A 16,844-nucleotide genomic window follows, 5' to 3' on the forward strand; every position below is an offset into this window, starting at 1 on the left:
TGGATCCTGCGGGGCCCTGCGGCGTCGGGACCGGTGTTGACGAAGGTGCCGGGGCTGGAGCGCCGGCCCGCTAGGGCTCCCAGTCGGACCCGTAGGCCCAAAGGCGCCTCGGCAGGTTCCTACGGAGGGAAGTGAGTCCTGATGGCCACGAGGAAAGCACTTATCTCCTCCGGCATCGCGCGCAGCCCAGGGATCGGCTGGTATGGAGCTGGACGCGGCGCCTGTGGCAGAGCCGCTTGGGCGGTGTCGTCCGAATCCCCGGCCGCGTCGCACGAGCGTCAGGGGGAGTCGGAAGAGCGATGACGCCTCTTTGACTTCGTTTTCGAATGCCTCGACTTACCGGAGGACTTGGAGCCCGACGAGTGGTGTTGACTCAAAGAGCGGCGATTACTACGGCTCCACGTACGGTCCCTCAACTTCCTCCTTGACCGGGACCTCGAGCGGCGTGGAGCCGACTGCCGGAGCTCGAGCAGCTTACGGGACCGCTCCCGTCTAGCCTTCGAGGTCAAGGCCCAGCAGTCAGGGCACGACTTGTCATAGTGACCGGCCCCAAGGCAGTAAAGGCACCGATGGTGGGGGTCGGTCACCAACATCAAGCGGTGACAGGTGTCGCAAGGTTTAAAACCAGGCATCCCTAACGGCACCGCAAGTCGAAATCGACTCGTTAGGTGATCAAAAGAGATCAAAAAAGTTAGTCAAAAAATGACTAGAGTACTGCTCTTCCCGGATCTGCGCTTGGTGGCGCGGATAAAAGAAGAACTGACGTCAGCGAGCGAGGGCGGCGTCTAAGTACTCCGGCGTCATCCCGGCGATCATGACGCTGCCGACGGATGCGGAGCCGCAGACAACGCCTACCGACGCACAGGGGTACTGCTGATGAAAACTTTCCGGATCCAGCCTGACGCCTGGGGATATTCTAATGTAAGGAATCTAACACTAACGTGTTTCTTTCAGATGACTTTTTCAGTCGAAGAAGTGCAGACTGCTGTCTGTGGCCTGAGGACAGATGGGTACACTAGTGCTTTTTACAATGCGTTATGTCAACATCATAGCTAATCGCTCAGCAATGGTGGTCAAGCCACAACTGATGAGTCACTTTACTCTGACAATTGAAGAAGCTGATATTTCCCTCATTCGCAAGTAGTATAAAACATCTTAATGAATGGCCTTCCTATTGAACAGTTCTGCTTTTTAACATAAACACTAAACTTTACATGAAGATCACAGCCACTATCCTAGTGACATTATGGCACTACAATCCAGGCCATCTAGGTTTCATTGATACAAAACAATAAATTGATAATGTTCAGATACTCACACATCTTTTAGAAGTAATCCAGTGTAATAAGTATCAGATCTTCTTCTGGAACCAGATGTAGAGAAGGCTTCAGATAGCATGGACTGGTACTTTCCGTAGGGGCAATGTTACAATGGAGCAGAGGTACCTGATGCAGAAATTTATTCAGGGTAATTATATGCATCTGAGTGCACAATTTCTGGCTCCTACAGAGAAGCTTGAATTTGTCAATGATTTGGCATGTTGCCCGTCACAGTTGTTTTCTTACTCAATCCCTCTGCCATCAAAATCAATGTCATTACATTTAGTGCTGATCAGCATGAGGTAATTTGTTTTGAAGATTACATCATACTGATGGCATTGTCCTCAGAATCATAGATATAGAAAATGTTGGGAAGCAAATTATTCATTTTTATTGATTTGTAGTGGGCTGCCTGGCCGCATGTTGTCACTTCAAAGCACAGATTATTTCACGGATGGAAGAGTTTCTCAGAAGTGTCAGTATGTAGAGGTTTGTTAAGCTCCACAAGATCTTATTCAGTTTCTGTTGACTTGGGGAAGCTCTTTTAGGGGCCCTGACCTCTAAAGAGAGGTGGTGGTGCCTGGATATCTAGCATTTTGGGTAGGACTCTTTAAAGGGGTTGGTTTTCATTTTTTTGTTTAAGGACTATAGGCTAAACTAGTGTCTGAAATTCAGACTTGGTGAGCACCATATGCAAGATCTGAGAGTTTTGATTGTGCACCCTCATGGAATTTTCTGGAGAAACTGTTTTTGACAATCAGATTTGCTGTACTTGATCTGAGGGGCCGGCTAGGTACGTATGTTGAGTTAAGGTTTTTAAGAAATGTCAGGCCTGTACAACCATGATATTTGAAGACCATACACAGTAGTTTGAATGTGATTCTTTCAGTGCTGGTGTGATGTGGTTGAATTTATTAAGGCTGAGGCAAATTCTGGCTGCTTCATTTTGTATCCTCTGAGGTTCTTTTAAGTCCTTCTTCAGTGCTCCAATGCAGACTGTATTGCAGTAATAGAGTCAGAATAGGATAAGAGCCCTGGTTACCTCAATATGGTGTTTCATTGTAAAAGAGGTGTGATTCTTCTAATCATGATGAGGTAGTGATTGTTGCTTTTGATAATAGTTGTTATTTGATGTTTAAGGAAGAGGTTTCTGCCAAACCAAATCCAAAGGAGTTCACTCCTTGAGATGGCGATGGGATATCACATAGTTTCCTTGGCCATTTAAAATGGAGGCAGTTTATTATGGTCTTGATAGTTACCAGGATTTCAGTTTTAGGGTCCTTCAGGTGGAGGCAAGCTGGTCTTTATCCAGTGATAAGTATGTTTTCTAGCATGTTGTAAAATGTGTTGCTTGGTTTGACAGTTGTCCTAGTTTGGGGTGCTAGAAGAATTTGGCTTAGTCTCTGGTTTTAAAATCAACTAAGGGTAGTCTGAAATGTTATGCCTGAATCTATCCAATGAATCAATAGAACAAATGGGTAAATGCTCATTTTTCAAGTGGGCCATGGGCCTGGTATATACTTAGGTGTGCACCCTAACCCATGGGTACTATCACTCTATTTGGCTAACTGCCCTACTTTTCTTGATGGACTGACATGAGAACTCTTGTGCGGGAAATCTCTTTATATAACCAGGTTGGGTAAAATAGCTGTTACAAAAAAACATTCGATCCATTCACAGCCCCCCTACCTGTTACTGGTGTTGCTGATGAAGATTACATTAGACAAGATGAATAAAAGACTGTCTTTGCTCAAACGTTTTCTGTGGACTGAAGCTGGTGGGAGTTTGCACTCACTTGCTCATGACACAAGCTCTGCTCTATCTCTCAGTGATCAGTTACACATTCATGCATGGTCTCACATGGACCGAAAGGGCATCCGTTGTAGGACATAGACAGACCCAATAATGAGTACTTTAGCAGTGTAAAGATACCTCTGATGGAAGCCTGAGATAGATTGATATCTGAGCTACTGTAGATGTCTTTTGATATACATCACGTCACCTGTCACGTTACATGTATTTTCCCTGTCTCTCCATTTAGTCCTTTTCCTTTAATTCCCTTGTATTCTGGCACCTGCCATGCAGTTGCCAGTGATTCCACTTAGAACTGGAATTCACTCCATTCTGTTCCTGTTTGTACACTGAACAGTACTGTGCATTGTGGATTAAACTTCTTCAAACTCCATCTGGATTTATTGCACCTTTTTATAGGATTTTACACTAGCGACGAAGATGGGATACGAACCCATGCATATCATTATTCACGGAAACAACACTAACAACGCTGTCATATATTCGTCAATACACACTACTGTGTATAACCAACTGCATCTGCATGTCTCACTGTTGTATACAACTTGGAAAGTACTTGAACTATATTGCATATCGCGCTGATGTGCACAGCTAGAAGGTATCTGAACTATTATCGCATATCACGCTGATGTGCGTCGCTGTTAAATTTATTCATTTACTGTCATTACTATAATTAAAACAATTTTTATACCCATTTATTGTCATTGGTAAAAATGTGTACATACTGTTTCCAGGTTACAGTTATCTTGTAAAATGGTGTACAATCTACCATGCAATTCGAACCTCCTGCTAAATTATTGCAAACTAAAGGTGACCCTCATATTCCCTAGTCTAGGTGGAAGGAGGAGTTTTTGACATATATGAAGGCTATTGATGGGGATAGGATGGGGAATTAAAGAAAAAAAAATATTCTACTTCATTGCTTAGGATCTGAAGGGCAGGGTGTGTTCAGGACCCTACCGATTGTCCAAGGCGAATTAAGTATCTTTGATGAGGCACTTATGCGAATGGAGACTAGGCTTAAGCCCACTACCAGTATAGCGCTTAATAGATACACATTTTACACATGCTCACAAAAGGACTCAGAGTCCTTTTTTGATTTTCTAACTGCCCTCCGATCCCTTGTTGTTTTGTGTCATTTTGGAATTATAGCTGACAAGATGATCAGGGACCATATAATTGTTAATGTTAAAAACAAAAAAACAAAAGAACAGTTGTGGGTTTTGGGTAATCCCAATTTGCATGACACCATAGCCACTGCTAAAGCGTTCGAACAGTCTGAAAGATGGATGAAGACAATTGAGAATGTGAACTCTATGCGTGATAAATGTGACAAGAATATGGATGAAGTTTCTGCTGTAAATACCTCTCGAACGTTTCCTCAAGTACGGAAGAATAGTGACAGTAACATTGTGTCCTATAGATGTGGTAGCTTCACTCACGTTGCTTCCTTTAAATTTTATCCTGCCATAGGGAAGGAATGTATTAAATGTGGAAGACTTGGACATTTTGCCAGGGCGTGTAAGGATGACAAGAAGAGAGTGATTAACAAAGGGAGGACACTTCCCGCAAAGAATAGTTGAGTCACTTGTATGAAATGTGCGCAGATTTCTGATGATGATGCCTCTAATGAAAAAGGTATTGTTGTATCTATTATGGATATTTGTGCTCTTGAGGGTGAGGTTTTGAACTCACACAAATGTGTTCGTTTCTCGAATGAAAATTTAGAACTCATGGCAGACTCAGGCTCCCTGTGGTCGATTGTTACTGAAATTCTTTTTAATGAAAAATTTAGTAATGCTGTATCTACCAATGATCTTTGTCCCTCAGATATCATTGCTAAAAGTTTTGATGGCTCGACCATCGACCTGATGGGGAATATTGCCTCTGATGTTATGTTTAAAGAGAGAACTGCTTTTATAAAGTTATATGTAGCCAAAAAGGGAGTAAACGTGTTGGGATGGAGAGACCAATGGAGATTAGGGATTATACTCAATCCTCGCAGTGAGGAACCTGTCATGGTAGTTGAAGACAAAGCCAATGTTAAACTTATTGAGGAGGAATTGCCTGAAGATTTTTCTGGAAGATTAGGAAAGCGCAAGGGTTTCACTCATTTAATTAAACTCAAGCAGGGTGCTTCTCCTGTCAGACAAAAACTTAGAAACGTTCCCATTAATATAAGGAAAGAGTTAGGAGATGCTTTGAAAGAGATGTTGGATGGAGGTGTGATTGAAGAAGTGGAATCGTCAAAATGGATTTCTCCAATTTTCTTGGCACGTAAACGTGATAAATTGTTGGGATTATGTATTGACCCCAGAGCTTTGAATGCTAACATTCTGGTTCACTGCCACCCATAGCCAAACATCAACATGGTTATAAGCTTGCATGGAGGTGCCACGATCTTCTCCACCCTTGAACTTCGATCTGCATATCATCAAATAGAACTAGCCAAGGAGTCACCCCATATGACAGCTTTCATCACACCCCAAGGATTGTTTCAATTCAAACGAATGCCCTTTGGGTAGGTGTCGACAGCCTCTGTATTCTAGAGGTCAATGTGTCATCTGTTCAAGGATTTGCAGTAATTTGTGAAGTGTTTTCAGGCTGACATTCTTATATTTTCGCCGGATAAGAAAACACATACAGATCATCTCAGGAGCGTGTGTGGAGTCCTCAAGGAGTATAGTTTGACTCTCAAGAAGAGCAAGTGCAAATTGTATCAAGATTTAGTTGAATATTTAGGGCACACCTTATCTAAAGAGGGTGTGGTGCCTAAAAAGTCTCTTGTTGATGCCATTTTGAAAGCACCTGCTCCTGACTGTAAAGATAAACTTCTTTCCTTTTCAGGTTTATGTGAATACTATAGCAAATTCATCAAGAATGTTGCCTCTAAAATGGAACCCTTAAGAGAACTTACAAGGAAAAATTTTGAATTTATGTGGGGGGGGAAGCAACAAACAGCTTTCGAGAATATCAAAGCAGAGATGATACCTGCCCCACGTTGAAACCTTATTGCATGAATAAGACGTATAAACTCACGATAGATGCAAGTGTTTATGGCTTGGGATACATTTTGTCTCAACGTGCGGGCAGAGAAGAATAGAACGTAGCATTTGCCTCCCGCACACTCAACTCACGGAGAGGCGTTACGCAGTAATTGAAAGGGAATTACTAGCCTAGGTCTGGTCAGTGGAACATTTCCGCAACTATATTTGTGGTGCACATTTCATCTTGAGAACTGACCACAAGCCTTTAGTGTGTCCATTTTGTCCCTGGGAGGGGGTCTAAATGCTACTGCCCGCATAGCAAGACTAATGTCCTGTTTACAGGAATACAGTTTTGCAGTGGAATAAGTCCCAGGAAAAGTTAATGTTATAGCTGATTGTCTGTCAAGACTCCCCTGTGATGCGAATGAAATGCGTGACGATGATGCGGTTGTTGCTAATATTTGTGAAATAGTGTCCGGGAAATTTAGTTCTTTTTCCGAAGATAGGTGGAAGTGGACCATGTGTGGGGATGATGTGTTATGTAAAGTCATTGATTACACCACAAAAGGTTGGCCCTCCAAAGCTGAAATATCAGCTGAAGTATTTCCTTTTTGGAAAATCTCCTGTGAAATAGTTATCAAAGAAGATCTCATTTACAGGCAACGGAAATGCATTCCATCTTTGTCACTCCGTGATCAAATTTCATCTGTAGCTCACGAAAGTATTTTGGGAATGTCGTCCATGAAGAGATTAGTCAGATCTGTGTTTTGGTGGCCTGGCGTAGACAGATTTGTAGACAGGATTGTGAGGGAATGCCCCGAGTGCGTGAATAGTAAGAAAATGTTGAAATGTGATCCGGTTCCCCTTATTCCTGTTGAATGGCATGAGTTTCCATGGCAAAAGATCGGTTGTGACATTGTCGGTCCTTTCATTTTCTTACCTCAAGACTGAGGAATTGCCTTGGTGATGGTTGATTACCACTCGAAATGGCCTGAGGTCAAACTAGTACAATATACTAATTCTGAGTTTGTCATTGTGTTCTTCAAGGAAGTTTTTGCCCGCGAAGGTTACCCAGAAGTCCTTATCGCCGATAAAGGTGTACAGATGAAGTCTCGTGAGATGGCTTACTTCCTTGCCTTTTTTAATATTCGCCATCTCACCCCAGCCTTGTACGAACCTCAAGGTAATGGCCAAGCAGAGAGATACAATAGAGTTCTTAAACAAGACATTCTGTGGGCACGTAATTTTGGGTCTCATTGGAAAGACACGTTGAGAGACAAGTTATGGCTATACCGTATAACTCCACATTCCACTACTGAAGTCACTCCTTCCCAATTACTTAAAGGGATGGTGCCGGTCTCCAAATTGTGCCCATGGTGGTTTAAAAAAACGGTAAATACCCATACCCATAGTTATATGGTCAACAAAGAGGATGTGGCCCTTAAGGTGAAAGAAAAGCAAGAGAAAAGTAAACATTATTATGGGTCAGGATACGTAAACCAGGCAAAAGATCGGTTGTGACATTGCCGGTCCTTTAATTTTCTTGCCTCAAGACTGCAGAATTGCCTTGGTGATGGTTGATTACCACTCAAAATGGCCTGAGGTCAAACTAGTACAATATACTAATTCTGAGTTTGTCATTGTGTTCTTCAAGGAAGTTTTTGCCCGCGAAGGTTACCCAGAAGTCCTTATCGCCGATAAAGGTGTACAGATGAAGTCTCGTGAGATGGCTTACTTTCTTGCCTTTTTTAATATTCGCCATGTCACCCCAGCCTTGTACGAACCTCAAGGTAATGGCCAAGCAGAGAGATACAATAGAGTTCTTAAACAAGACATTCTGTGGGCACGTAATTTTGGGTCCCATTGGAAAGACACGTTGAGAGACAAGTTATGGCTATACCGTATAACTCCACATTCCACTACTGAAGTCTCTCCTTCCCAATTACTTAAAGGGATGGTGCCGGTCTCCAAATTGTGCCCATGGTGGTTTAAAAAAACGGTAAATACCCATACCCATAGTTATATGGTCAACAAAGAGGATGTGGCCCTTAAGGTGAAAGAAAAGCAAGAGAAAAGTAAACATTATTATGGGTCAGGATACGTAAACCAGGTATTTTACTTAAAGGTGAAATTCAATTTGGTAGACCCATCAAAATTGTCATGATCAATCACAACAGCATTTTCACCCCACATGGCAAGGTTTGCAAAGAGTGACCAAATATGTAAGTGTTCCTTATTGAATTTTCCTAAGGGGGAAAATGTGCTACATTAGATGTATTTTCCCTGTGTCTCCATTTAGTCCTTTCCCTTTAATTCCCTTGTATACTTTTAATTCTGGCTCCTGCCATGCAGTTGACAGTGATTCCACTTAAAACTGGAATTCACTTCATTCCGTTTCTGCTTGTACACTGAACAGTACTGTGTGTGCCTTGTGGATGAAACTTCTTCGAACTCCCTCTGGATTTATTGCATCTTTTATGGGATTTTACATCACCTTAAAACACAGCAGTGATTAAATACTTTTGAAAAGTTAAGATGGGGTTGTTGCATAAAACTATCAAATATGTTTGCTAAAATGAGATTAGGTCCACTGATAGGTGTAGGAAGGATTTCAAACTGTATAAGAGTTAAAGGGTGAGACACCTCCAGATTCAACAACAGGTGATAGCGGCAGATAACAGGGTAGTTGCTGTCAGACAATCATCCCTGTTTGAAAAGCTCTGCAGGACTTACTCTATCCCTAAAAGGGTCATTTCTGATCAACTGCATTAAGCAATTAGTGAAAATGGCACTATGAAATGATATGGGGTTTGAACTTAGTGGTGGACATTATGCCAAAGAATGTGCTGAATGCCTTGAGATGTGTACAACATTATACAATTACAAACAATTTGATATAATAACCCTGGAAGCAGTAAAATGCCATCCTCATGCCATGGAGGGGATATTGCTGAGCAACATAGATGATGATTCTGCCCAAAATGGAAGATTGAAAAATTGGGCAAAACATTGGCTGGCTGATTCCGGAACACCCAGCGCTTATAATTGTTGAGATTAAAAGTTAGAAAATATGACTAGACCCAAACAAAGACTTATATACCCATGGAAGCATAGATGACAAATGCTTTTTATTTGCAGTGGTAAGGAACCCTGGAATAGGGGCTTCGGCTCAGAGAATGTACAGTATACTTCGCATGGGATTGCTTACCTGCTCAGTAAATAATGTCCTTGAAAAATTCAGACAACCGGTTCCCACTCTTGGGGCATGTATTGATGGTCCTCTATTTGAATATAAGGCCTTTTACATTTCTTTAAAAAGAAAAGTTGTAAGTTCTGTTTTTAAATTGTGAAGCACTCTGCTCAAAAAATGTTTCCACAAACTATCAGGGTATTGTTAATACAGATAAATAACAGCTTTATATCGCAACCACAGGAAATAAAACGTTACAGCTCAAAGAACAAATGTTGGCAAATTGACTGAACTTCCCCTGCCACTGGAAACAAAAAACAAGTGATGATTTGGTAGGATATTGCTACAAAAATATTCAAATAAATCGTTACAAAGCAACTCAGACTTTTGGAAATTTCTGTTCCATATCTAGTCCATTACAGCCAAGTATGTAACACCCTTTACCTTCCATAAACAGCCCATGGACGTAGGCTCCTTCTCTGGGAGGGGCAGTCATGTCCTCACGGTTTTTTTTTGTCACTTCCACAGAAAGACACATCTTATCAAGTGGCCATTCATTTTTCCTAGCCATAGACTGCATGATGGCGGTCAAAAACGACTGCGGATTGAAGAATCCAGTTAGCCATACTGCATTGGGCAGAAGAAAATCATTTGTCCAAGCTTCCAGCTCCTGAATATGAGGAATGAAATGAACAAGTCAATCAAATGGAAGTGAGAATGAAAAAAAACCTCATTTTTTTTAGAAGATAAAACCAATTTTTCCCCGGTAATTCCAGGGGCGGTCGGCATGGCTCGCGGGGGTGTCCCGCAGGGGGGGGGGGAGCAGGGTTTCAGAATTTTTTTTTTAAACTTACCTCATGGACAGGTATTGCATCTTCTATGCTCATGCTCTCCTGAGTCCGCTTCCAGGAACAGGAAGCAGGCAGCCAGGCTCCCACCCCTAGGCCAGCCAATCACAATTGCTCCATTGTAGAGTTGTGATTGGTCTGAGTGCCGTAACACGGCGCTCAGCCAGGGGCTGTAGGGGTGGGCATGTTCTCCATGCAGGTTGTAATGCAGCCTGCATGGAGAACAGGGTAGTGCGCATGACTGCTTTGGGCGGCCCAGAGGGCCAACCAAATAGTCATTGCTCACTTGAGTGGGCAAAGCACTCCGCCCCTGCCCTGCTCTGTGAGCAGAGCAGCCCCACCCACCCTCATGCCCGCAAAGGAAACATAATATTATAATAACTTTCAGTTATCATCTTGAAAGCAGTGGGGCGATGCTCCTCCGCCATAGCGGAGGAGCCGCTACTGCATAATTACTATTTCGCCTCGCTAAACAATTGAAAACCAGAATTGATTTTTGTCCCAAAAAATTAAAATACAGAAAAATAAATGAGTACATTTTAATGGAATTTTACAAAACACTGGATTGCCCCACCAGACATCCCAAATGTTTCAAATGTGGTCCAGAGTCACACATACAGTCATACATTTCTGCATGGGGATGTTATGTTATGTGTATTTGTAAATCACACAATGACCTGCAAGAATATCCTGGTGCTTAGCAGGTGTGTGAGTCTAGCCCTGATTAGGGTGGGTTAGTTCTCTTGAAAAGCCAGGTCTTCAGCTTCTCACAGGATGTATTTCATTTGTCCTACACAGGCACTGATAGAGTGTCCTGCAATATGTGTCCCATGTGTACTTTGAAGAGTTAATGGGGGCCACAAGCTGTAAACATGCTTAGCGGAAAGGGCTTCCTCCCAAGAAATGGGAGTCTTTTCCAGCCTTTTCAAAGTCAGGGCCTGAAATGATTGACAGGGATGAGATTTTGTAGGAAGGTAGGATCCTTCTAGCATGGTTACCCCCACGTTTTGCTTGGTGTCAGTGTGTTTTTAACTTAGTCTGACTGGGATCCTGCTAATCAGGACCCTCGTCACTCTGCTTTCTCCGTAAACTGACCCTGGTAAGTACTTTTGTACATCCACAATTGGCTACAGGTTTAGCCTTGCCAGACCCTAGTACAGAGGTCTTCAAACTTTTGGAAGTTGAACCCCCCCAGCTGAATTTTTAGGTCTCGACTATTCTATCCTGCAGGGATAGATAGGCGAGAGTATAGTAGGCACTTCAAAAACTCTATCAAACTTGCGGATCACGCACAGTTCATGTGAGCTATGCGCGTGCACAAACCAGCCCCATCACACGACCATTTGTCTGTGCCTGCATCACACTTCAAAGGCTGCCGCTCCCCCCCCAATCACACTTCAAAGGCTGCCGCTCCCCCGCATCAGACTGCAAAGGAATGCGTTCCCGCTCCGCTCCCCCGCCACAGCAATGTCGAGAGCTTGTTGTTGTTTGTTCACCCCCATTGATCACCATGATTACTTGTGGCATACAAACTTCTCCCATTATAAGCTCTGCATGCAAGTGTTCATGTTTCCTTTCCCTTAATCAGCGCAGCGCCTCTTCACGGCCGCCCGCTTCATCTTTCACACCAGACCACATCCATTTTTTATCGTATTTCCTGATTAGTGCCCACATAGGTACATGCGACAATGCGCTAGTCCTTCCATCTTAAACTTGGTTTTCCTTGCATTACAACCGAAATAAACACAGAGACAACAGAGGAATTTCTATTTGCGAGAGCTGACTCTGCTCTGATGCTCTACGACGTGCTGCCACTCTGCACCACACATTAACTGTGGTCACTGCACAGTGTCGGCAACAAAAGGCAGAACCACTCCTCCTATAAACGTAGCACGTCTGTGATGCTTCTTCAACCATGGCCTGGGCTTTAATAAACTTGCAAGCATTCCCATATTGTATGAAGTCACCTTCATTTACTCTACAGCCCCCTCCCCCTCACCCCCCGCAGTAACAGATTTGCTTTCGGCGTGAGGCGATATTTTGGGTTTTGTTTTAGTCTAGCTTCCCCACATTTGTAAGCCCGCATTATTCTTCACGCCACACACTGCTGCACGCCTCACACTGCTGCACGCCACATACTGCTACACGCCACACACTGCTTCACGCCTCACACTGCTGCACGCCACACACTGCTGCATGCCCCACTGCTGCATGCCTCACACTGCTGCACGCCACACACTGCTGCACGCCACACACTGCTGCACACCACACACTGCTGCACGCCTCACACTGCTGCACGCCTCACACTGCTGCACGCCTTACACTGCTGCACGCCTCACACTGCTGCACGCCTCACTGCTGCACGCCACACACTGCTGCCCGCCTCATACTGCTGCACGCCTCACACTGCTGCATGCCACACACTGCTGCATGCCACACACTGCTGCATGCCTCACACTGCTGCACGCCACACACTGCTGCACGCCTCACACTGCTGCACACCTCACACTGCTGCACGCCTCACACTGCTGCACGCCTCATACTGCTGCACGCCTTACACTGCTGCACGCCTCACACTGCTGCACGCCACACACTGCTGCACCCCTCACACTGCTGCACGCCACACACTGCTGCACACCACACACTGCTGCATGCCACACACTGCTGCATGCCACACACTGCTGCACGACTCACACTGCTGCACGCCTCACACTGCTTCCAGCCTCACACTGCTGCACGCCACACATGCTGCATGCCACACATGCTGCATGCCTCACACTGCTGCACGCCTCACACTGCTGCACGCCTCACTGCTGCACGCCACACACTGCTGCACGCCACACTTCTGCACGCCTCACACTGCTGCATGCCTCACGCCTGCTGCACGCCTCACACTGCTGCACGCCACACACTGCTGCACGCCACACACTGCTGCACGCCACACACTGCTGCACGCCTCACACTGCTGCACACCTCACTGCTGCACACCTCACTGCTGCACGCCACACACTGCTGCACGCCTCACACTGCTGCACGCCTCACACTGCTGCACGCCTCACACTGCTGAACGCCTCACACTGCTGAACGCCACACACTGCTGCACCCCTCACACTGCTGCATGCCACACACTGCTGCACGACTCACACTGCTGCACGCCTCACACATGCTGCACGCCACACACCTCACACTGCTGCATGCTTCACACTGCTGCACGCCTCACACTGCTGCATGCCACACTGCTGCACACTGCACACTGCTGCACGCCACACGCCTCACACTGCTGCACGCCTCACACTGCTGCACGCCTCACACTGCTGCATGCCTCACACTGATGCACGCCTCACACTGATGCACGCCTCACACTGATGCACGCCACATGCTGCTGCACGCTGCACGCCTCACACTGCTGCACGCCACACATTGCTGCACGCCACACACTTCTGCACACCACACACTGCTGCACGCCACACACTGCTGCACGCCTCACACTGCTGCACGCCTCACACTGCTGCACGCCTCACACTGCTGCACGCCTCACACTGCTGCACGCCTCACACTGCTGCACGCCGCACACTGCTGCACGCCGCACGCCTCACACTGCTGCACGCCTCACACTGCTGCATGCCTCACACTGCTGCACGCCTCACACTGATGCACGCCTCACACTGATGCACGCCACACACTGCTGCACGCTGCACGCCTCACACTGCTGCACGACTCACACTGCTGCACGCCTCACACTGCTGCACGCCTCACACATGCTGCACGCCACACACCTCACACTGCTACATGCCTCACACTGCTGCACGCCTCACACTGCTGCATGCCACAATGCTGCACACCGCACACTGCTGCACGCCGCACGCCTCACACTGCTGCACGCCTCACACTGCTGCACGCCTCACACTGATGCATGCCTCACACTGATGCACGCCACACACTGCTGCACGCTGCACGCTTCACACTGCTGCAAGCCACACAATGCTGCACGCCACACACTGCTGCACGCCACACACTGCTGCACGCCACACACTGCTGCACGCCTCACACTGCTGCACGCCACACACTGCTGCACGCCTCACACTGCTGCACGCCTCACACCTCACACTGCTGCACACCTCACACTGCTGCACGCCTCACACTGCTGCACGCCTCACACATGCTGCACGCCACACACCTCACACTGCTGCATGCCTCACACTGCTGCACGCCTCACACTGCTGCATGCCACACTGCTGCACACTGCACACTGCTGCACGCCGCACGCCTCACACTGCTGCACGCCTCACACTGCTGCACGCCTCACACTGCTGCACGACTCACACTGATGCACGCCTCACACTGATGTATGCCACACACTGCTGCACGCTGCATGCCTCACACTGCTGCACGCCACACAATGCTGCACAACACACACTGCTGCACGCCACACACTGCTGCACGCCACACACTGCTGCACGCCTCACACTGCTGCACGCCTCACACCTCACACTGCTGCACGCCTCACACTGCTGCACGCCTCACACTGCTGCACGCCTCACACTGCTGCACGCCGCACACTGCTGCATGCCGCCCGCCTCACACTGCTGCACGCCTCACACTGCTGCACGCCGCCCACCTCACACTGCTGCACGCTTCACACTGCTGCACGCCTCACACTGCTGCACGCCACACACTGCTGCACACCACACACTGCTGCACGCCACACACTGCTGCACACCACACATTGATGCACGCCACACTCTGCTGCACGCCACACACTGCTGCACGCCACACACTGCTGCACGCCTCACACTGCTGCACTACACACGCTGCTGCACGCCACACACTGTTGCATGCCTCATGCTTTTCTCTTCCTCCTGCCTCATTCTCTAACTCCCTGTTCTCTTCTCCTGTGATGATCTTTCTGCTATCTTCCATCCGCCTCCTTCTCTAACTCCCTTTTCTCTTCTCCTGTGCTGATCTGCTGTTCTCTCTCACCCCGCTTCCTTCTCTAACTCCCTGTTCTCTTCTCCTGTGCTAATATGCTGTTCTCTTCCACCCGCTTCCTTCACTCCCTGTTCTCTTCTCCTGTGCTGATCTGCTGCTTTCTTCCACCCCACCTCCTTCTTTAACTCCCTGTTCTCTTCTCTTCTCCTGTGCTGATCTGCTACTCTCTTCCACCCGCCTCCTTCTTCATGCCTCACACTGCTGCACGCCACACACTGCTGCACGCCACACACTGCTGCATGTCACACACTGCTGCACGCCTCACACTGCTGCACGCCTCACACTGCTGCACGCCTCACACTGCTGCACGCCTCACACTGCTGCACGCCACACTGCTGCTCGCCTCACACTGCTGCACGCCTCACACTGCTGCACGCCTCACACTGCTGCACGCCTCACACTGCTGCACGCCTCACACTGCTGCACGCCTCACACTGCTGCACGCCTCACACTGCTGCACGCCATACACTGCTGCACGCCACACACTGCTGCACGCCTCATGCTTTTCTCTTCCTCCTGCCTCATTCTCTAACTCCCTGTTCTCTTCTCCTGTGATGATCTTTCTGCTATCTTCCATCCGCCTCCTTCTCTAACTCCCTTTTCTCTTCTCCTGTGCTGATCTGCTGTTCTCGTTCACCCCGCCTCCTTCTCTAACTCCCTGTTCTCTTCTCCTGTGCTAATATGCTGTTCTCTTCCACCCACTTCCTTCCTTAACTCCCTGTTCTCTTCTCCTGTGCTGATCTGCTGCTCTCTTCCACCCCACCTCCTTCTTTAACTCCCTTTTCGCTTCTCTTCTCCTGTGCAGATCTGCTTCTCTCTTCCACCCGCCTCCTTCTTTATCTCCCTGTTCTGTTCTCCTGTGCTGATCTGCTGCTCTCTTCCACCCGCCCCCTTCTCTAACTCCCTGTTCTCTTCTCCTGTGCTGATCTGCTCTTATCTTCCACCCCGCCTCATTCTCTAACTCCTTGTTGCCTTTTCCTGTGATGATCTTTTTGCTCTCTTCCGTCCACCTCCTTCTTTAACTCCCTTTTTTCTTTTCTCCGGTGCTGATCTGCTGTTCTCTTTCAACCCGCCTCCTTCTCTAACTCCCTGTTCTCTTCTCCTGTACTGATCTGCTGTTCTTTTCCACCGCCTCCTTCTGTAACTCCCAGTTCTCTTCTCCTGTGCCGATCTGCTGTTCTCTTCCACCCGCCTCCTTTAACTTCCTGTTCTCTTCTCATGTGCTGATCTGCTGCTCTCATCCACCCACCTCCTTCTTTAACTACCTGTTCTTTTCTCTCGTGCTGATCTGCTGTTCTCTTCCACCCCACCTCCTTCTCTACCTCCCTGTTCTCTTCTCCCGTGCTGTTCTGCTCTCTTCCACCTCACCTCCTTCTTTAACTCCCTGTTCTCTTCTGCTGTGCTAATTTGCTGCTCTCTTCCACCTCACCTCCTTCTCTAACTATGTTCTCTTCTCTTCTCCTGTGCTGATCTGCTGCTCTCTTCCACCCCACCTCCTTCTTTAACTCCCTGTTCTCTTTTGCTGTGCTGATCTGCTGCTCTCTTTCACCCACCTCCTTCTCTAACTCCGTGTTCTCTTCTCTTCTCTCGTGCTGATCTGCTGCTCTCTTCCACCCTGCCTCCTTCTCTAACTCCCTTTTATCTTCTCTTCTCCTGTGCTGATCTGCTGCTCTCTTCCACCCCACCTCCTTCTTTAACT

At 47.2% G+C, this 16,844-nt stretch overlaps 1 protein-coding gene across 6 annotated transcripts in view; it reads right to left on the reverse strand.

Moving 5' to 3' along the window:
* DNAH17 (dynein axonemal heavy chain 17) overlaps positions 1-16,844 on the reverse strand; it is a 12,633,448-nt gene that overhangs the window by 158,222 nt on the left and 12,458,382 nt on the right. For all 6 annotated transcript variants that reach the window (XM_078653923.1, XM_078653924.1, XM_078653922.1 and 3 more), the window contains one exon: positions 9,753-9,978. In XM_078653923.1, the coding sequence (XP_078510049.1) occupies positions 9,753-9,978 (226 nt within the window). The remainder of the gene's footprint in view (positions 1-9,752; positions 9,979-16,844) is intronic.

The sequence above is a fragment of the Lissotriton helveticus genome, chromosome 7 (assembly GCF_964261635.1).
Source record: "Lissotriton helveticus chromosome 7, aLisHel1.1, whole genome shotgun sequence".
Classification (NCBI taxonomy): domain Eukaryota; kingdom Metazoa; phylum Chordata; class Amphibia; order Caudata; family Salamandridae; genus Lissotriton; species Lissotriton helveticus.